This window comes from Manacus candei, unplaced genomic scaffold (genome assembly GCF_025592945.1).
Source record: "Manacus candei isolate 608988 ecotype Guabito, Panama unplaced genomic scaffold, ASM2559294v1 h1tg000041l, whole genome shotgun sequence".
Classification (NCBI taxonomy): Eukaryota; Metazoa; Chordata; class Aves; order Passeriformes; family Pipridae; genus Manacus; species Manacus candei.
In genome coordinates this window covers 9276657-9300279 of record NW_026138089.1, presented here as the reverse complement: position 1 = coordinate 9300279, position 23623 = coordinate 9276657, and the positions used below count along the sequence as shown (strand labels likewise).

Here is a 23623-nt window from a genome sequence, read left to right as displayed (position 1 = left end):
GAGTATTTGTACTGATCTACTGACTTTTGACAAAAACTGAGCAGTTTGACTTCTGAGATTATTTAAGTTTTGATATTTTGAGTTAAGGCTGACATTCACCTGCAGTGTCATCACTAACACCATTTCATTAGCAGTTACACTATCAAATCCCAGATTTTCTACAGACCATTTCAAGGCCTAAATCTCTCTCTATGTGAGACTATGGTTCTACAAATGAGGTAACAAGAAGTCATTTTCATGATGAGCATATATAAATTTCAGCTTTAACAGTTAAAAAAAAAAAAGAAAAAGAACATAAAGAACTTTGTAAATTTTTTTAATGACAGATTGTTCTGTTGCTTTGCACAAGACCACCTACCACTACCTCATATGACTCAAAGAGAGAGAGAGTGCAAGCTGAATCCTGTTACTATTTACTTCCAGTAATTCTTTATTCAATTTATATTTAAGGAAATCAACAGATCTGTTTGGTAGGTAGAGGTGTTGCTCAGCATCAGCTAAAGCATCACTAATTAGGTATAGGGAATTAGCTCAAAATGATACATTAAGTGGCATACCTAAAGTTAACATTCAGGAACTGGCCACCAGTTTCATATTATGTCACTTAATAGTCAATATACTGTGAAATCATAATCCAATGTTTTTCATAATTAATATAATATACAGTAAAAAAGTACAACAGCATCTGAGCTTTATATGTAATTTTTGGGACACTATTATAGTATTAGGCTTCAGATCATCAAAAAATGAAGTGAACATGTAAAAAAATAGGATTCTTCAGCACTTTCTTTACTTACACATGGGCTGGTAGATTATCTGTAAGAATCGATGTTCCTTTTATGTTACTTACATGCAAGCACACTTTTTATTAATCAAAAAAATAATTCATAAATTATCACAGATCCTTTAAACTATTTTAATTCAATGGGGTTTTGACATAAGAGATGATCTGCTGCTTACAGGGTTGTAGAGCAAAGAGAACTCCCCTCCCCATCTATTGGCAACTTCCTTTGCTTAAGAGAAATGTGTTTCTTGTCCATTTAGGGAAGAAAGTTGCCTTGTTCTACAATGAAAGGTGATTTTCACACAGTATAAAGAGAGGAGTTATGTGAGAGATTATTATCAGACCCATAGCTCAACTATCAAAACAGAAACCAATAAAAAAGTTGATACGGTGAGATTTCTAAAATACACTTTCATAGTAATTCTATTCATGGTCATTTTCCATTAATAGCCACTAGTAATTGGATCTAACTGCACTTAAAGAAAAAAGAACATATCTTCTAAAAGTGCAATCAATTTTGTCTTGGAAATTACTACCAATGGCACCACAAAGCAGCAAGTGTGACCCTTCTTGAGCAGTTGTTGGTTCACTTCACTCACAGAGAGCAATGTATTTCCCAAGTGCCAGCCTCTCACAGCCAGCCTGTGCGCTCACTGCCAAGCTGCACAACACTGTGTGCAGTCTCCCTGACCTGTGCAATACTGCAAGGAATCTAGATCTCATATAGAAAACTTCTAAATTCTGTTGACAGAGCACAATAAAGACAAGACTGCACTTCATTCACTGACAGCTGCACTGTGTTTGTGGTTGAAGTAGCTTCTTTGGGTCACTATACAAAGCAAATTTACTTCTGAAGACACTTGGAGTGCTCTGCTGAAGAAGAGCGTGCTGGTTTTACTTAGTCTTTTCTGTGACTATAAATGTCCATCTTGAAATATTTAAATAAACTTGTTGAAATGCCCTGTCCCCATGCAGTAACTTCCAAAGTACTGCCAGTTGCAACGAAGATGGAAGATAAAAAATTTCAATGAGAGAAACAGGAGTTACAGATTTTGGCACATAAAGCAATATGAAACAGGAAAGGCTGAGCATACAGGTATTTCTCATCACTGTCTTTCTCTCTTTCACCTGATCTCAGCCATACACATACAGGATCCCCATCAGTGATGCAGATTATATTAATTCAGAAGCCTTGGACTATCATCCTGTTTTTCCTTATGGCCTATGTTGCTCTCTTTATTTCACACTGACTTATATCAGCACTTCTTCATGCTTGTCAGCTAGCAGCTGATGGAAGAAAAGCCATATTCATTCAAGAGTATATCTCAGCTGCAGCCATGACCTTCCAGATGGCAGCTGGAAGGTATGATGATGGCAGCTAGTCATGTATGTTGGCCTCAGCCCACAGAGTCAGGTTCAGACTGTTTGTCACGAGCACCACAAACACAATGGAGGCAGCTTTCCCCTTAAATGCTTCCTCTGATGCAGGAAACAAGTTTCAGCATTCCCCTTTCTAGGAAGTTCCTGATGAATGTGCTTATGGCAAAAGAAACAGTGTGAAAGGGGCAAAGCTGAAGTCAAAGCTGGTTCCTCAGGAGAAGGGCTGTAGCTCTCCATGAGCTGTGCACAGGCAGGACCAGAGCCAGAGCACTGCCTGATCCAACTCTTTTCAGGGTAACAGTGAGAAACCAGGTGAGGTCTGGAGAAAGCTGACTGTGCAGGAAACAACATTCTCAGCAACACACAATGTATACAATACCACTACTTGAGAAAACCCACAACCATCAGACAAAAATGTGCTTTTCATTTTCTTTTTCTACATTCCAGCAGACTCTCTGGTAATGTGCAGTCAGTGCATCTTCTTCAGACCTAGGCTTCAGTCCCTTTGGGCTAAGGCATTTCTGATTGTTAAAATTAAACCCAGAGGAATTACAAAGTCCAGTTGCACAGGTTTAAGTGATGCAGATGCTAGAAGTTTAAAACCTTCATTATACACAAATTTTAAGTGCAGAACAGTAAGAATTAAGTCATACTGGTATATGAATTAAATTATTTATCTATGAAGTATTCATAAGTTGCCGTGGAACCTGCCTAGAAGGTAAAACTGCTGGAAACCTCACCTACTACAAAAGAGAGCTGTTTTCCCACAGGAACCTCAGCTTTGTTAATGAAATAACACTTTACAATAACCTCCAATAGTTCTGGTATAAATTTAAAGAACAAAAAAGCAATCCTTCATAATTTGCTTGCCAGGTATTAATAGACTTTTTGATGCACATTTGTTGATACTGCACAGCTATTCTGAAGGCAAAGATGATATATCAATTTATACTAGCTGAACGTATTATTAGTAGACTGTCATGTCTTTTAGGAAAACAAATCTAAGAAGTGTAGTTCCAAACTAAGATGAAATCTAGAAAAATGCACCATTTCTATTGAAACTTACTCTCAATGTCTATTTCTATCAGAAAGAGCCATGTCCCAACTTGCTGAACAAAAAGTGTTGCATGTTAGAAAACAGCAGGATACAGATTTAGACTGTAACTGTAACCACATAAGTATGAACTCTTCTTAAACAAACAAACAAACAAACAAACACCAGAAAAAACAAAGTCAAAAAACAAACCTGAAAAACACCCCACAAAAAATCAAACCAAAACAATGTTGCAGGTGCAACGTACCCTAAAAGTGAGAACCAAACCTTAGGAGAGAGGGAATAAGGGATTTGGGCTCTGGAGAGAGGTCAGGGCTGCAGAAGCCACAGCTGGAGGGAGGGGATGTCATCAGAGCCCACCCCTGTGAGGAGAAGAACCAGGAAGGAGCAGCTTTCCAGGCCTGCCCCAGGCCATGCATCCCTGCTGTGCAGGAAACTGCAGGTCTAACAGATGAACATGGCACAACTGCACCAGAAGAAACACTTAAGGGAGTACAGAGAGGATGCCTGCCTTCAGTTTGTGCATGCGGTGCATAAATATCCTTAAAATAACAGAATCTTTAATATAGTTTCATAATTCTTCAAACCACCACACCAAAACTAAGAATAAATTTCCCTGTTTTCCTTTTAAATTTGATTTTTTTTTGTTTAATGTATTCTTTAACCATTTTGCATTTGGACTCTTGAGTAGAGATAACTGTGTTGGAAAAGTTGGGGGAAAAAAAAATCTCTTCAGTTATTTTGACGTTACTGAATGAAAGCATACGTAGTTTACATAATTTAAATATTTTTAAACTAACAATACATTTAAAATGGCTGCATTACTCTGAGGAACAAGATAATTAGTGAGTTTTAGAATAAATGAAAAATCATAACACTAAATTATAATTGTTTAGAAGCTGATTTGCACTTGCTAAATCTTCAGCTGGATCTAAGGAAAACAACTCATTTTGACATGAAAATAAATAGTTGCTTAAACCTCTTTTTATGGTAGAATGAGGAAAACGGCTGCTGCTGCCATACATAGAAGGGACAATGGAAATAACTCAAAACAAGCACACAAAGCTACCTGGCAGCCTTTAGAGGATTACAAAGGAAGGGTCAAATGCCTTTGCATTCCCTTTTGCAGCTGTCAGTGGAGAGCAGCAAAAAGCAGGTAAATGCCTGGACAGGGAGAACAGATAAAGATGCAGGATGTCAGGTCTGACTTCCCTGTGCATAGACAGACTCAGATTCTCAATTCATAAAAAGCTCTGCTTGCTTCAGTACCTACATTGGTGTAGGATTTTCTGTGTCATAAGAAATCCCAAGCCATAGTAACCTAATAAAATAATAATAAAACCCCCAAACAAACAACCTAACCAAAACCCCAACCCCACCCCCCAACAAAATCCTTAAAAAAAAAAACCCCTGAGAGAGTGGGCCAGGCCTTTTGATGGAGCACATGCCTTGTGTCAATACTGGAAGCAAAAAATATGTCTAGGCATACTGAAATTAGAGGGAACCACTCCTTCCATGCTTCAGGGCATATTTGCTATATTGACACTGATGACAGGATTCATGAAATAGTAATGTCAAGTAGCAGGTGCAAGACAAAATACAGACACTACTTTTTCATACTATAGCAGTATCCACAGTGTGACAAGAGTTTCTCTAAATTCAAAAGGTAGGCAAGTTCCAGACTTAAACAGACTGTGGTATGTCAGGGACCTTGCTGCCGCCCTTCTCTCTAAGTGGAAGACACTCAGAAACCACAATGATGGGCAGAGGCTTAAAAGCTTTGAGAAGGATTGAACAACATTTCCTTCTTGGAGTGCTTTCATAACTGATGAATAAACTGTCAACAGTAAAACAGGTCAAAAACTGTCTACACTAATACATGAAAACAACTACAGTCAATGAAAATATTTTAGATGTACTGAAAAAAAATTCAGAACACCAAACAGAAGCCTTGATGCTATAATTTGAGATAGGAAAACTACAAATAACAGCTCTAAAACTGCATTCAGCCCACTGTGGGCAGGGGAAAATTGACTGTCTCCTGGCATCAATAACCTAAATAAAAAGTAATCTTATAATATGGAGGGAACAGAGTAGTTTGATGTTGTTGGTAGTCAAAATATCATCTTATTTTTGTTTGATAAGAAGGAAAATTAGCTTTAATCCCCATAGTACAGGGTGGGCAGGGGCAGAACAGACACACAATTGCCACCATGGAACTGGCATTGGACTTACTGCGTACCAATAAAGTGGTCTGCATGCCTGTACTGGCAGGTGAAGCAGCAACCAAGTTTCTTTACATCTCACTCAGATCTTTCCCCCCAGGCTGCTCTCAGTGTGAACATTGGTTGAGTTCTTCAAATGAAGAGGAAATTCCCCTCATGCAGGAATTCAGGAGTCCCACCAGTGGTCACAGAGATGGTTCACAGCATCCAGGTCTAATTAAACTAGTCCATTACAATACTCCTGCTCAGAGCATTGATGAAGAAATTAAATGAGAGAGAAGCCCTCAGCACAAGGAAGTGAAATCATGGTGCAGTAGGTCTCTCTCTGGACAGGTTGGTGGCCCCAATAACTGAGATGAAAACCACAATCAACGGAGCTTCTTTCTAACGATGTCTCTTTGTAATAGTTACTTGTCCTTTGTATCATCAATCATCTAGCTTACATACTTTTTTATTAATAAACAGGAACAGGTGTTGAAAATGTAAACCACACAGATAAAAGACATGAGGAGCTCTGCAGAGAACACTTAGATCAACTTCCTGCACAGAAATAGAGTCACATGGACGTTTGTCTAATCTATTCTTAAAAACCTTCAGCAAGAGATTAGGTCTTCATTAAATCTCAAGGTAGCCTTTTCAGTGTAAAAGCCTAATACAGAGACATATATAGTACCAAAGCTCTGATATAATAAATCTACTTGGAGTCACTTTATCTTTTCTAATCAGTATTTAGAGACATTACACTTCTGGCACCAACCACAACAACTCCACTTAAACAACGCCTTTGAAAAAACTATAGAAAACTTTTCTACCTAAGGCAAGAAGAAATCACCAGGAATACTTCCCTAATGCATTTTTGAAAGGAGCAAAACACATAAGATAACAGAAATAAGGTCGATTTTCAAATGAAATTTTTAAATAAGTATACCAGAAGAATACACATTATATTCCTGTTACATACTAGCAAAGCTCTGCCAAAGGCAAGTAGAACATGGAAACTGGTAGGCTGCAATTCAGTACTCTCTATAAAGGTTCAAAAGCTTTTCACATGGGATATATTTATTGGTATTTATTCTTTGGCTTTGAACCATAATAAAGCACAAATTCTTAAGTCACTATAGAATCACCAGACAGTTACGTGGATTATTTGCAAAGTACAGAACAGCCTAGTTATGAATCAAAGGGTCGGTACTACATCAAGTACTAAAGACAAATTTGGCAGGACACAATCAAGAATACCTCTGTTACACCACTGTTCTCACAAAGATTTAGGAAAAAAAAAATCAAAATATACCTAATTGTGCAAGATGTTTTAGAGCCTCTGTATGTGTATTTTGCTTCCCAACACTGGTTCTCTCAACCATGTGTCTCAACCTTTCAATAGAGCCAATGGTCATGAGCAATGTTTTTAAATGAAAGCTGAGATTTCCATGTGTAACACTAACACAGACAAAATACCAAATATACTTATATGTACTTAAAATCAATAGCTATTTCAAGTGTACTACTAAGAAAATGACATTAAATAGGATTTTTTTTTGTCTCAGAAATAATTTCTAAGTTCAATGGGACTTATCATCAAATATATACATGCAGCAGTCTCTGGATCTGAATTTTTAAGAGCAGTACCCCAAATCCACCAGAGTCAGCATCTAAATAAGCAACTGCCCTCATAGTGAAGAACTCTGGTCATGACTCCATCTCCAGTAACTATGTCTCACAACATTTTTAAATGAAAATGTGGATTGTAGTATTGCCCTATTTATCTTAGGAATTTCAGCAAGATCTCTTCCCTTCATTGTGAAGGAAACTGAAAGACTCCTGCCTATCCTGCCCAACAAACTCCACAGCAAAGCATTCCTTCAACATCCATCCCTACCTCCATTACCTTTCTCCCCCTTCACAAAATATGCCTACACAATAGGTAGATTTTCAGAAGTTACACAAATCTTTCTTTTAAACGTGCTGAGTTATACACTCATTTTTCCATGTTTACATTTAGCAGTGGCACTGATTTCCCCAAGAAGCCTATAGCATTTTCTCCTTCTGTTCTGTGTTCATATAGCACTGAAGAAAACGCATGCTGCTTTTCAACCAAAGCTCTTAGCTATTTACCAAAATACTGTTTAGTAAAAAGATAAACTTTTTTGTTTGTAGTGAGTTTTGTAATCAACAAAAACATTTCCTTTTAAACATATTAGCTTGTCTTTAACTGACGAAATAGATATGTTGAATAAAGTTTTCCCGATGTAAACAGACAAGAAAAACCTGCTATGTGACACAAGAAAATCTTGGAAATCAATTTGCTGAGCACTGCGCAGTCTTCTATTAAAAAAAATGCCTCATAGCAAAAATTAAAAAAGAAACAGGGCTCTACAAACTTTTTCAGTTTTGAAGATAGTAAATTAATTTCCCTGTTCCAATGTGGGAAAAACCACATTCTTGCAAGCTTCATGTATTTCCATTTAGTTCTTGTCTCAACAGTGGCACAAAGTTGAATTTGGGGAAAAAAAAAATGAAAAATTTCAGCAAATTTCCTTACTGGGAGAAAAAAAAATAGAAGTTTTTTATTTGCTTTCTTATCTCTCTGCCTGTAAAAGCTCCTGTCACATTCACTTTGACAAATGCCTGTGTAGCAGAGTGCAAGGCTGTGTCTTACAACCTCTACCCTGCAGCAGCTGGGACTTCTCCTAGCTTAAAACATTAAGTCAATTTTATTTCTTTTTTTTCTCCAGACTGAGTGATATTGGGTTTTCTTTTCCCGGGAGGAAAAAAAAATCCTCAGAAAAATACGTTTCCATGAAAAATTTGAATTGAAGGGCACAGGAGGGAAGTTTCAATCTGAAAATCAGAAAGATAAACAGTTTTTATCTCTGACCAGTCTGATACAGCATATCCAAGACTTACTAATTCAGCGTAAAGGACCATGTTATAGACAGTATTTATATGAGAACAATCAGTAGAAGTTGGCATTAAGAGGGGTGGTAATAAGCGTCTTCCCTTAAAAGATACAGACTGGATGCTTTTGATTTGGCATCACTATAAGCCCATAGCTCCACAATGTATATGTTACAGTTTACTTAGATGTTTTCCACTGCTGCAACAGCCTATAAAGTATATAACATGGTCAGTGATTAAAAACAATGAGCAGTTTGGAGCCCTCACAAAAATGCAAGCCCAGATAAAAATCACAGTCAATCTCAGTGTTAAGGAAAATGAATCAAGAAATACAATGGCGAGTAATGTAAGCAAAAAACAGATCCAAAGGGCTACTCCCTGCCAAAATAAATAAGAAGGAGAGAATGTGTAACTCTGAATTTCCATTTTTATTCAGAGTTTAACTGGAATGTACTGGGGGCAAAGTGCACAAATGAAGAGTAAAAATTCAGAAAGCCCAACTGCGTTTTTCTCTCATTTCAGAGATGGGGTTGTCTCAGCTCTCAGGCTGTAATCACACACTTATCCAGCCCTGCTCCTTCAAATTTACCTTACAAATTGTACAGGAGACAATGGTTCGCTTCATTTGAGCAGATGCACAGTGTCATATACCTGGTGGAATGAGCTACAAATCTTGCATGGAAAAATGTACACCAGCATATGTTCAAGTAGCATCAGTAATACCTTCTCTTAAATGACTGGGACTGCATTTGGGCTTCTAAACCCAACCTTAGATCATATTCATTAAAACTAAATGAATGAAATGAGATTTGGCAGTAAAGTTAAAGATTACCTTCTCTCTACCCACATGTCACAGAATCATCAAGGTTGGAAGAGACCTTCAAGGTCATCTAGTCCATCTGTAAACCCAGCACCACCATAAGCACCTCTAAACACAAGTGCCACATCCAGATGCTTCTTGAACATCTCCAGAGATGGTGACTCCACCACATTCCTAGGCAACCTATTGCAATACCTAACTACTCTGTCAGCGATTTTTTTTTCCCTAACATCTAATCTGAATCTTCCCTGATGCAGCTTGAGGCCATTTCCTCTTGCCCTTCACTTGAGACATGGCAGAAGAGACCAACCTCCACCTTGTGAAGGAGCAAGATTCAGGATGGGAGCGGTTCCAGGTGTGGAGAAAGACATCCAGCAATTGACAGGACTTTATTATATGGACTTTACCGTTATTATGTGGTTTCAGATATGTGTATCGCATTGTACCCACACTACACAGTGCACAGCCTGGCCATGCCCGGGTTTGCCACGAGTTTGCCTGCTCTCTGCTTCCTTGCTCCCCCCTCTGATAGGCTGAAGAAGCTGCAGAGAGGAGACAGTTACCATTTGCTCTTTCCTTCCCTGGTTCCTCCCACGTTCCTCCCCCTTTGCCTGTGTCCCTACCCCAGTTTGTTCCCCCGTTTGTCTGTCTCACGCTCCACCCCATGTTCTAGTCCTTTCCCTGCCTGAACCCTTAAAACCTCTGGAAACCTCAATAAAGTATTCCAGTTGCACCTCTACCTCGACTCCGGACCTGTCCGTGCTGTGTCACGGCCCCATCCCCCCTCAGACCGTGGCACCACATCACTACAACCTCACTACAAACTCCGGTAGTTGCAGAGAGCAGTGAGGTCTCCCCTAAGACTCCTCTTCTCCACACTAAACAACCCCAGCCCCATCAGCCGCTCATCATAGGACTTACCCAGGCCCTTAGCCAGCTTTGTTGCTCTTCTCTGGATATGCTCCAGAACTTCAATGGTTGAAGTGAGGGGCCCAGAACTGGACGCAGGACTTGACATGCGGCCTCACCAGTGCCGAGTACAGAGGGACAAACACTTTCCTTGTCCTGCTGGCCACACTATTCTTGATACAGGCCAAAATGCCATTGGCCTCATTGGCCAGCTGGGCACACTGCTGGCTCATATAAAGCTGGCTATCAATCAGCAATCCCAAAATTATGATGAGAAGTCAGGACTTCACCCAAAGTATAGGAATAACAAAGACAACCGGGCTCAGCAGAAAGTGGTTATCACACCATTTTAATGTCAGCAGAGAGGAGGAGGGGCTGGGTCTGTGGCACATAGTAGCCACAGGACACACAGCTGTAGGGAACTGGACCTGAAAAATGCCCAGCTCCTACCTCTTCCTCCTGCATCCACACCCCCTGTATTGTCTTTCACTTCCAATATATGAGTTTTCAAACAAATGAGAAATCAGTATATGAGAAACCCAGGTCCAATAGTTCAATCTGTACAAGAAAGAAGAAAACACACAGACTTCTAAATATCTGCTGAGTATCCCATTTGACCTTTATTTTCACTGCAATACCCTGCCATTTAGCAAGAGCCACTATTTACAAGTCATTGGTCACCTTACGGTCCGATGAACTTAATCACGTGCTAAATCATCCCTAAAACAATTTCATATAGTACTTTTGGGGACTTTCATGGGATGGTCAAGCTTTCAGTAACAATTCAGCTACAGTGTATCTACTTGTCTGAACACTGGTAGTACCTACGTATTTTTCCTACTTCCCTAGTAGATTTTCACAACAAATATGAAATTTCAGTGTCTGCTGATGCCTCAGAACACAGGCCATGTAGACTGAACCATTTGCAGACAGTACTTATAGTGATTCCCATTCATCTTCTCTTTTTCTATGGTAGTATTTATAAATGCTTCATTATTCCTAATTATGTGTGTATCCCCCTTATTTATCTTCTTAACAAGTGACCACAAAAAGCAGCTCAGCCACGTATGGTTGCATGTCTTACTGGTAAACAGACACCTACCTAGGCAATATTCAGAATTAATAACAAGTATTTCCCCCCTTCCCCTCCTTTATTCCCTCTCTCCCTACGACACTGCACAGCTGAGATGACAGCAGCATATCCTGTTGGAAACTGTCAACAACATGAGCAGTCACTCTCTCTTCTTGTGTAAAGAGAAGTGAAAACTGCAACTGTGACCCCCAAATCCCAATCAAGACCCTATACCTTAAAACCCAGCCAGATGCTTGAGGAGCTGAATTAGGGTTGAGGCCCTAATTCCTCATTTGCTCTAACTCATAAAAGTCCTAGTACTGCCTACCAGTGCTTCCAAATGCAGGTGTAGTGAAGTAGGACAGGACTGTGAAAGAGATAAATAAACTTCATTCAATCACTCCTCTACTCAAGAGATACCTGGAGCCAATGAACAAAAGAAAATGAGCTCCTCTCTAGCTCTGATCCCAGTTTTACCCCATAAAAGCCATCTGACTTACCACTTTTTGTGAAGACCTGCTCTAAAAGCTTAGCTTTTCTCACTACTTGTGTACCATGACACACAAAGAATTGAAATGTCACCAAAATGTAAGCATACCTAAAGTGAATTCCATCACCTTTGTTTTCTCCCATTACAAAGAGAAGATTTACTTCCCTAAAATGAGAAAAAACACAGTATGTTCTAAACAGGAACTGTAAAGGAGCATCACCAGAATGGTACTGTTGTGCCATTCAAAATATCAGACACTAAATTAAAAATCATGCACAGAGTAATTATATTGGTAAAGAAACCGTGTAATACTCTGCCTGGAAATGCCACCATCCTAGAATCATAGAATCATAGAATCAGCTGGGTTGGAAGGGACCTCCAAGATCATCAAGTCCAACCCTTGATCCACTACCACTGCGGTTACTAGACCATGGCACTAAGTGCCACATCCAGTCTTATCTTAAAAACCTCCAGGGACGGAGAATCCACCACTTCCCTGGGCAGCCCATTCCAATGGCTGATTACCCTCTCTGTAAAGAAATTCTTCCTAATATCTAACCTAAACCTCCCCTGGCACAGCTTAAGACCATGCCCTCTTGTCTTGCTGATAGTTGCCTGGGAAAAGAGACCAACCCCCACCTGGCTACAACCTCCTTTCAGGGAGTTGTAGAGAGTGATGAGGTCTCCCCTGAGCCTCCTCTTCTCCAGGCTGAACAGCCCCAGTTCCCTCAGCCTCTCCTCATAGGACTTTTGCTCGAGTCCCTTCACCAGCCTCGTTGTTCTCCTCTGGACCTGCTCCAGCACCTCAATATCCTTCCTGAACTGAGGGGCCCAGACCTGGACACAGCACTCAAGGTGAGGCCTCACCAGCACTGAGTACAGAGGAAGGATCACTTCCCTGGTCCTGCTGGCCACACTGTTCCTGATCCAGGCCAGGATGCCATTGGCCTTCTTGGCCACCTGGGCACACTGCTGGCTCATGTTCAGCTTCTTGTCAATCCAAACTCCCAGGTCCCTCTCTGCCTGGCTGCTCTCCAGCCACTCTGTCCCCAGCCTGTAGCACCTTGCAACTTAACACATTAACCCAGAGAGGATAAATGATTCTTGGTCTAGTTTCTGGTGGCAAATGAAGGAGTGACACGGGAGCGAAAAAGATGATGATTACAGAATCTGAATATATGAGACAGGAAAACAAGAGAACAAGAAACAAATCTGAAGTATCTCTATCATACATATAAAAATACTAACCTTTAACTTGAATTTATTCTAATTACCTACTGCAGTGTAACTGTAGTATATTTGAAATGACATACTGGTTAAAGAAATTCTTGTGGGAGGTGGTCCCTTCTCTGCAACCACAGGATTTTTTACTAGGAGATGTTAGTAATGTTCTTCATTAATGGTAATGGCTGCAATACCGTGAAGGAGAGGGATTACCTATGAGTTCCTCTACAAGTGTGGGAATAGCCAGATGTGTCCTGGAAGTGTTAATTGCACTTGCTGTGACAAAGGGGCCTTCTGAGCATGGGAAGATCAAAACATTATGAAGAAGCAACCAGTAACAACATCACTGTGGTTGTAACAATAAGGCAGATGCTTCTGTACTCTGACTAATGTTCCACACAAGCATGTTTGGAGCAAACACTTGTTACCCAAGAACAATAAATTTTTACTTTTTACAGTACTTATGCCAGTAAATGCAAATACTCAAATGCCTGTGGAAAGCAAATGCCTAGCAGGCACATGTATGTTGTAATGTCATTTTCCAGCAAGTTTTGAAGAATAGTCAAAGAAGTTCAACTTTTAAAACAGCTTTCTAAATTTTCCAATACATAAATTGTTCCATTAACCTCTACTCATGAATGTTTTCATATGGCATTTTCTGACGTAGAAGAGAGTTGTAGAGTACACCTTTCATTTTTCTGGATCTCTCTGGATCTCTCCTCCAACTCACTCAAGCAGACAGTAATAGCTCTACATCTCACTGCTGTGGGTTTGGATTTTTAAATAGAAAATGTTCAACAGCCTTCAGTGTGTTTTTAACTTGAGGCACAAATGCCTGTGACAGAGTTTTATTTTATTTGTATTCCCACATGTCCAAAGTGCCCAAGCCAGTTTCACACTGATAAAACTTGAATTCTCCATTTACACAGTCCTGTGATGTTAGCAGATCAACTGGATGGTCACCTGTAATCTCTTACCATACGTTTTCATTCCCCACCATTCAAAAATGATGGGTACATGAGGTGGACTTCAGAGTGTCTCTGCAGAGGGCCTAAGTCAATCTGTAATAATTCAAGAATATAGCAGATTCTTATTCTCCTACCAAAGTACCAGCACACATGTAGCATGATGGACTGATAGTATGATTATTGTAATACCTACTGCAAAATATTATTTATACCTATTGTCAAAATTGGTGACAGACTCAGAAACAGGATGGACAGTTAAAAACTAGATGTACCTTCATTGCCTTCAATAGATGGTACTAAAACATTTTAAAATTCAATTGTAACAACTATTCCTCCATACCTTAGAATACAGAAAAATTCATAATCTGGTCATTCAAGGTAAGAATGCAAATGTGAAATGATTTACCTCTTATCAATAATCTCACCGGTACCTCTAACCTGAAGAGCAGAACTGAATATTTCCCATTCAAACTGCTCCAAAAGATACATGAAATGATGGGGCCAGCAGCAGAGATAAAACAGGAGCCCAGAGCTCCTGACTTTGTGAAATACCTTTTGTTTTAAGATGTTTAACAAGAATTTATATTCTTATTTAGTTTTTATGCCTAAAATTACACTTTTCAGACTCCATATATCTAAAATTAACTTCATGTTATACACTTATCCATGTATAGATGTGTGGTGAAAACAAAAACTGTTCTTGTGTGTGATTCAAACCTGAAAGATTCCCCAGATGGTTGGCCTTTCATGGCAGTCCCAGGAGGAAACAGCAAGAAGAACACAAAAGTAGTACTCACTCTTCACAGCTCAAAGTTTCTGAACATGGCTCAATGCCCAGATGGACACGGGTGACAAGTGGTGTCCCTCAGGGCACCATATTGGTACCAACACTGCCCGACATCTTCATCAGTGACACAGACAGTGATACCAAGTGCACCCTCCAAAAATTTGCAGCTGACACACCTGAGGGATGCGTTGCCATCAGGAGGGACCTGGACAAGCTTGAGAAGTGTGCCCATGGGAACCCAATGAGGTCCTGCACCTGGACCTGGACGGCCACCAGCATCCATACAGGCTGGAGCTGAATGAATTCGAAGTAGCCCTACTGAGAAGAGAAGGACTTGGGGATGCTGGTGGATGAGAGGTTGGACATGAGCTAACAACGTGTGCTCCCAGCCCAGGAAGCCAACCACATCCTAGGCTGCATCAAAAGTAGTGTGGACAGTAGGTTGAGGGACGTGGTTCTGTCCCGCTACTCTGCTCTGGTGAGACCCCACCTGGAGTGCTGTATCCAGTCCTGGGGTCCCCAGCACAGGAAAGACATGGACCTGTTAGAGCAGGTCCAGAGGAGGGTCACAAAAATGATCAGTGAGCTGGAGCACTTCTACAGAGACAGGCTGACAGAGTTGGGGTTGTTCAGCTCAGAGAGAGAAAACTCTGCAGCCTTTTAGTAATGAAAGGGGGGCTTATAAGAAAGATGGGGGCAGACTTTTTAGTAGGGTCTGTTGCAACAGGACAACGGATAACGGTTTTAACCCAAAAGAGGGTAGATTTAGACTAGGTAGATTTAGACTAGGTATTTAGACCAGGTATGTGTATATATATATATATATATGTATGTATACAGGGGAGTTAGACTAGATGACCTTTAAGGTACCTTCCAAACGAAGCTAATCTATTATTCTATGAATATGTATACTCTATTGTCTTTGATGGTATCACCTCCATTTGTGTATCTTCATCTCCCACTGGAACTGCCTGTGGCAGTTCAGACTGTCAAAAGTTATTGCAGTGCCCTTAGTGATCCAGTTCCTCCTATGAATATCCTGTAAAATTGTTGTCCTATTGATCAAATGTTTTTTGAGGCACCAGGGGAGCTGGTGGGACTTGAAGAAGTTGATTAAATCCATCTCACTACAAACTGATGCCTTCCTGTAATTGGTAAGTTGGACTTTGTTGGTTTTGGCAGGACTTTTCTGCAGATGCTGAAAAGCTGATGAATACACAAGCCTGTCTCTGTCACATTTTTTCTTTCCCACATCATTATTTTCATGGACTGGATGACTTTTTTCCTGCTTAACTTTGACTCATTAGAAAATTGGTCTTGTGGCACACAGCACCTCTGCTCATAGCCAAAGGTGAGAATTCAGTGATCCCTTGATATTCCTTACACAAGTATACAACTGCAAAGAAACAACAGGAAAGTCAGATTTGCAGATGACTGCACAACAGTTGTCTATGCTATCCTTGATCTCCAGCCTACAGGAAACAACAGAAACTTTCTCATTAGTTTTAGATCTCTTCCATAGTAAACTAAGCACACATCCTGCATCAGGATTCTAAGAGCTGAGTTTCTCCTTTTCAGTTAACCTCCTGTTTCCTAAGAGTTCAATGTTTTATGCTGAAGATTAACTTGTTTTTTAGGAAATAAACACCACTGTCTTTAGGAAAACTTGGGTAGGATTCATCTTATTTGATGTAAATATCTTCACTGTCTGTCTGAACTAATGATACTTGGCTTTCTTCATAGACAATGCAATACAGAGTGAAAATGCCACTTCTAGGGTATGATCTACCTGACCTACATAGAGTTTTACTTTAGGATGTCAGGAAATGTGAGAAAAACCTTTCTGCCTCAACTGAGTATCAAGACATCCTAGGATGAATAGGTCTGATTTAGATTATCTACCCTGTAGGCATCTGTCCTTGATCAGATGATCCCATCCCCAGGTGGCCCGAATTGGACACAGCAGACAAACAACTTTTCTCGTCACTTTTACACAGTGACTATGTTTAAGCAAAACTGAAATAGAAGACAATATCTGTGGAATGAAAAAAAAAAATCTAATGTTTATTGCTGTGATATGAAATCAGTGGCTTAGCAATCTAAATAGAGACAGTTTATCAAGCCCTTACCTTTGGGGATAGTAATCTGACAGCCCAGGTCACAGTCCTGCTGCAACTGATAAAAAGCCACTTCCTGCAGCCGAGCACGCTCCAGCTCCGAGAGGCTTTGAACGGGAACTGACTTCAGCCGAACACTGCGCCCTGACATGCTGTTCCAAGTGAAATCACCCTACAGGAAATCAAATGGAAAAATATCAAGCATCATATGGTATGCACAGTTTAATAAACAGAACCATCTCTTTTACTGCTAGAAAAAAACAACACAGGTTCTTTGTACTAAAATGCAATTTTCTTGGACACTTCTAACTTTTCAAATATCTTTGTTTTCCCTAGAGTAGCATTCCTTAAAAGGGGTACAGACATGCGAAACAAGAAGTCAATTCTATCTGAAACCATTTAATCAAGTATTGTTGCAAAAACATTAGGACTCCAGTGGAAAAAAAGCACAAAGTAGGGGAAAATAAAAAAGTAAAAAACAGCCCAAACAACCTTTATCTGCTTTTCCCAGTTTGCTTTCTTTGTACAGTACTTGATCATCACTTAATTCCTTTTCTTGCACTGTCAGATCTCCACAGGTCCATGGACAACACAGATTTTATCTCCCTCAATTTGCTAATCCCATTCCACCAGACTGTTCAGAGAGTACCCTGGCAGAGCCTCTTTTCTGGCACATCCCATCCCCTCCTTATGAGGATACTGTGTTTAGAATACGATTGACTAAAGGACATGTTTTTGAAGAGCTGTAATAACAACGTATGTGTTAACATTTAAAGAGGAAAACAGCGTTAAGATATGTTACATCTCTGCAAGGTACCAATTATTCTCGGAAAGCAAACAAAAAGCTTTAGCTTTTCTATCTCCCACCTGCGAAAAAAATATACAAGAAACTATTCTCTGAGTACTTAGCTTGGGTCAGAGAAGTAATCATTACTCAAAGAGAAGAGCAAGCACAAAACAAGCTTAAAGGATGACAATTAACTTCAAGCAAGGCTTTCAGAATTCATCAAAGCACCATCAAAGAGCACACATTAGCACTACAGGGAAAGAAAGAAAAATTTGTTTTTCATTCTATCCATGTTAAAAAATAAGCATTAGTCTTGTCAGTAGGTATAACCTGATGCACCTGCAGATAATGAAAAGCTCTGATGTACATCTGCTGGGCTGTAACAACAAACTCACCAACCTGCCTTTCATCACAACATGGCAGATTTACAATGAACAAGCTTCACTCTCATTTTCAGCTTACATTTCAACATCTGTACATTCACTGCATATTCATTTTTTTCACTGTACACTGTTCTGCACATATACCTGCAAAGGATGTCCATTGACTTTAAAAGATATTGGCTGAAACTCCTTAATATGAAAATCAGTAAATTTTGACTTTACTTAAGAGTTATGCATCCTGTTGCATGTAAACATCTTCATTAACAGTCTACATATTTTGCCTATATATGTGTATGTTATTTATATGCATTCATACAACCTGTATATACATTTTTGTATACAAACATATATATGCACACTTATGACTGCCTGTGTGTATTCTCATATAGGTACAAGACAAAAATTATTCACAAATGTGCAGCATCATCTAGCAATATAGATTTAGCATCATTTAGCAATATAGAATTACACAATAAACAACATTTATGATTCATGAAGTACATCTGAGTTCATCTAGGAAGATTTTTTTGCCACAGTAGTTTTATTTTAAGTCATCGTGCAACCATAATAGATATAGATGTTACCTCAACATGAACAGCTGCACCTCTGTATACTCAGTGGATGTACTATGCTCAATGTCTTTATGACATTTATATACACATGGGCCACATATGCAAACTTCTGTGTTAGCCCAGTATTTATTTGACTACCGGAATTTGTTCCTTCATTTTTTGCCTCTTCACCTCTTCTTGCTCTTCTAGAGCCTTACTGTTGACTAACCAGATTTAGTAATCTCAAACTAAAGGTTTGCACGGTGTCACAAGCCCAGCTGATCAGTTTAACTCAAGCAAAACCAAAGCAGCAAGTCACACAAACCCTATTTGCAAAATTGCAAGTAAACATTTACATTTTTTAAAAAGCTGTTGTCATTTATAGATAAAAGTCATCAAGAACAGAATCCACAACCAAATAATGTATACTATGAAACTAATTCCTTTCCAACCCTGATAATGCAAAAGAAATTTTACAAGTACAGAAAATGCAATACAGTCCTCTGAACATATAATATATAAAATATTCTACAGTCAAAATGGTACAGAGAGACAAATATACATCTTTATGGCGGAGTTTAAGGCTATTTTATCTGAGTTATTTCTCTGACATGAGCATTTTCATAAACAAAAATATCACTGATATGTCTACCATAAAAAATTTCAAACTGAAACACTTAAAAGAGGAATGGGAAGCAAAAATGACGCTCCTTAGAAGAAGCTGAGCTAATAGAATACTTATACTATTTAGAACATGTCCTGTTTCCTGTAGACCACAAAAAACCAAAGGCTGCATGGGACTTTTAGAAATTACCACAAATTAAACAAATGGTCCTTAACTGAATTTTGCACGGACACATAAATTATTCCTCTTTTTCAGACAGATTTGCCCTTGGCAATTTTTAACTCTGGAGGTAACTCCACATCCTCTGAGTTAGCTCTGTAACTGCAAGCAGTGAGCTGTATCACTGCAATGCCCAGTTCTAACATTAGCTCTGCTAAAACAGCTGACCTTGGAGAGATGAGGCTTGCAACCTGTGGTACAGCTCTGCACTAAGATTCTGCTTTGAGGACTCCAGTAACCCCTGCACAGAGCTGTGCTGTTTTTTCACGAGCAGAGCACTCAACTCAGCACTACCAGGCTAATTTCATCTTCATATGGGAATAACCCATCCTTCTGCCCAGGGAAGTGAGGGGGAGGAGTCACAATTCCTGGAGGTATTTAAAAGACATGCAGAGGTGGCACTTACGGATATGGTTTAGTTGTAGACTTGGCAGTGTAGGGTTAATGTTTGGACTCAATGATCTTAAGAGGTCTTTTCCAACATAAATGATTCTATGATTTTTTAAAAAATTATTTCTATTCCTTTTTTTGGTAGGAGTTCAAGGGCTTAAAACCAACAGAAAGGTGAAAGCACCAAACAAGACTGAGGGTTGTTCCTTTCAACCAGGTTTTTATTCTGGCAGTTTGCCAGCATGCTCCTGGTGTTCACAGTTTAGCTGAAAACTGTGGCATGCAACTTCTGCACCTTACAATGGCATGACAGGTTGCCGAGCATCGATAAAGAATGTGGAATCACAGTCCAGTTGCAGTGCACTGAAGAAGACATTACTCTCCAACACTTGATGGGTTTGATAACAGCTCTGCTAGGTCACATTAACACAGGCTTTTATTATGCTAATGGAACACATGACTAATAAATTAAAATATTTTTGGAAAATCATATGGTAGGTAGGGCCAGTGGAATCTCTTAATCTTTAAAGAAGCTAGAGGCTCAAGAAACATTTCCTCAAAGAAGTCTGTTTCATTTTGCAAATAAAAATCAATGTGTTCTATGAGTCAAAACACAGTATTTCATAATTTAAGCTATTAAAATACTCCTATGCTTTATATAACACAAAGTAAATTAAAGGCCTCATCTTCCTCCCAAAGCACTGCTGAGTTTTACAAACAGACTGTAAATTACTGCAAAATCAAACAAGCTTGGGAGAGGTCCAGAAAAGTCAAGCTCCATTGAAGAATGGGTGCCGGTGTAATTACATCTGCCTGAAGCTATTCTCCACACTGTGGGGCAACCAAAGGACGATAAGGGCAGCACAGACATGAAGAATATTTTCTGTTTCTCTCTCCATATGAGGGGCAACACTTCACCAGCTTATTTCAACATCAACCTGATATAGCTCCTTGGGCAAGCTTAAAAGGAGCAGATTATCTTCAAGCAACAAGTCAGAGTGACTTATTTTTTTTGAAGTTCATGCCCAGCATATGTGTTCAGACACAGGTACACATCTTATTATTTAGATTGTAGGACTGTAGGTCTAAATATGACCTGCAAATGACTTCTTCATAACCAAGAAGATAAAAAAGACAACACACAGAAAGAAGAGTGCAAACAGAAATACTGCTCTGGGATAAAGTGATCAGCCTGATAGGACACGAACTGCTAACTGCAAAGCTGTTTTCATAAATGAATTTTACGAAACCTTAATCCAGACTAAAAGCCTTCTCTGGTTTCTTACATCAATCAGTCACGTATTTTTCCTCTCAAGCCTCCAGCTTCAGCTGCATTTTCTCTCTGGCACTCCCACTAACATCTAACATCTTTCCTCCACTCAACCGAGCAGTTCACGTACCAGGTAACTAACTAAAATACCAGAGCAGATGACTCAGCAAAGGAGATGACTGAAAAACTGCATCTTTTGCCTCTGAAGAATCTATCAATTTTCCCCGTACTTCTCGTCCACAGTCATAAGCATATTTTTAATAGGATGCAGACTGTAGTTTTACTAATATATCTTCAGGCATTTTTTTTAATAGGTTGGATGTTTGGTGGTTCCAAAATAAACATTAAGTGGTACATCCTGACTTAAGTAACACTGTGTGCTTAAATTACTCTTAAGCATGTCTAAGCTATTCTTGTGTACCTGACCTCTTTCTCCTGAGACTCCAACACAGAGTCTTTCAGATGTCTTTTAATAAAGTCTTGTTCTCCTGTCCTTTGTACAATACAGAAAGCAGCTGACAACTACTGCACAGAATGCTAAATGTGAAACTATGGGCAATGACCAACCTCTGCTGATTTCTGTGGAGTTTTAAGGTTTTGGGAGTAATGTGGATGGTGCATAGGGTGGGAAATAAGAACCCCCACACATCATAGTTTTAGAAAACACAGATTTTATTGCAAGATAGAGAAAACAATTTTTATCTTACTGACTTATTGTTACTGTTAATGACTTTGGTCTTTACTCATTAGTTGTCTACTTTTCATTAGTCTTTTGCTCAAATCCATTTGAAATCACTAAGATCAAAACCAATTATGCTTACTTGTTCTTATCCTATTCTAGCAACTCAGCTATGTGCTTGTATTTAGATGGGTGTCCATTGTAAAAGAATTTAGTGATTTTGCACACTAAAAGATTAAACTGCAAATAACATGGCAAATATAGCATTACAGTGTCTTAATTCTGTTTGCTTAATTACTTTTTTAAGCTTCATGAAACAACATATAATTGCCACTTTACAACCTCTTGCTTACCCTGGTCATTTATTTCAACTCTCTCTAAAATTATTTCCAGATTCCTCAGGCATAAACTCTCACATTTGGCTGTTGGTACAAGTAATCCCTCTCTTCTTCATTTCCCTGGTGTTGCTGTTAGGAAGAACCAAAACCAGTTCTGAAATGAAAGCTAGTCACTTCAGTACAGCTAAGTACTCTGTCCTATTGAATCAACGTACAGAACATTGTTCCTGGACAGGATGAGAATTAAGGAGAAGGGAGAAATAAGCTAAATAAAGTTGCCTTTTTAGCATTACACACAGGTTAAGGACTGCATGGAAACTTCTTTGCTATTGCCACCCTAGATAACCACCTGTAGATTAATGAATAGTTAAGAAGAAACAGGATGGTACAAGTGTGCTACAGCCTGCCATCCCATTTCCAGCTGCTCTTCCATAGTCAGTTCAGGGTATTATGGGCAGTGCACTGGTTTGCAGTTGGCATTACAAACTACTGCAACCTAGGATGCTCTGAGATCACACAGTTGTTCCCAAGGATCTACTAGTAGCACATAGCACCTAAACACTATAAAAAGAAGCACAAGACTTGCTGTGTGACACCAAAGCATTCAGAGGAAGATGTCTGAACATGTATGCACCAAGTATGGATGCACAATTAATCTTCATTAAGAAAGACTGACTTCAGTAAGGTTGTTATCTAGGGTGACATCCTGTTCCCCTTGACGTCAGTGGCAAAATTATTAATATAATGTCTCCACTAGGAAAAGAATGTACAGTCCAGATGATCCTGTGTTACAGTTTGAAGCCTTGCACTAGTGGCCTTATCTCATGCTATATTGTACTTAGGTGTAGTTTTGTCAGAAAGATCACACTTTACAAAAAAAGATTTTGTTTAGGTTTAGATATCAAAACTATTTAATGGCAGTTTAGTGTTGCCGAAGACAGACACTTCCTTACTCCTAGCAAACATCCTCTCTCATTCCCAAGGCTGGAAATCCATGTACCCAGGATCAATACTGCAAGGCAATCACTGTGGGAACACTGGAAAGCTGGTATTCCACTCAGGGAAGACAGAATTCACATTGACAACAGAAATACTTCACTTAGCAAGATGGCATGAACCCGTGCCCAAGCAAAGATACATATTTCAGAATATTACAGTGGTGATTTCCATTTACCGGGGGAAAAATAGTCCTTCTAACTTTAGTCTAAGGATAAACAGAGAGCAGAACAATGAGCATGCTTTCACAGCAGTATTAAAATTGTTAAAATAAAGAGAAAAATATTTCCGGAGCAACCTCTCCAAGTTTTCCAAATGCCTCAGGATACTATTTCATGTTTAGAGTATTTAAAAAGCATTCTCTTAAAAAGACTGATGCATAACGGAGATGTATTTAATTTCTTTTCTGACATTATTAAACATTAATTATGTTGAAGGTATTGCCTAGCAAAATATTCATCCCTAGCATACCCACTCTGTACCCAACTTTTTCAATAGGTCCAGAAAACCAACCGCCAGAAGCTAGAAAACTCCATTAAAATGCATCAAAATACATGGTCAGATTTTCTTACTTCAGCGGATATCAGTATTTCTTAAGGGATTTATCAAGGAGCACCACAATTAGAACCAGAAGGTGTGAGTGCTTTTCTGGAGGTG

The 23623-nt window shown here is 39.2% G+C and overlaps 1 protein-coding gene across 5 annotated transcripts in view; it reads right to left on the bottom strand.

Annotated features, from left to right (window-relative positions):
- The window catches only part of ARHGAP6 (Rho GTPase activating protein 6), a 322124-nt gene that overhangs the window by 46361 nt on the left and 252140 nt on the right, over positions 1–23623 (bottom strand). For all 5 annotated transcript variants that reach the window (XM_051794925.1, XM_051794923.1, XM_051794928.1 and 2 more), the window contains one exon: positions 16741–16900. In XM_051794925.1, coding sequence (XP_051650885.1) covers positions 16741–16900 — 160 coding nt within the window. The remainder of the gene's footprint in view (positions 1–16740; positions 16901–23623) is intronic.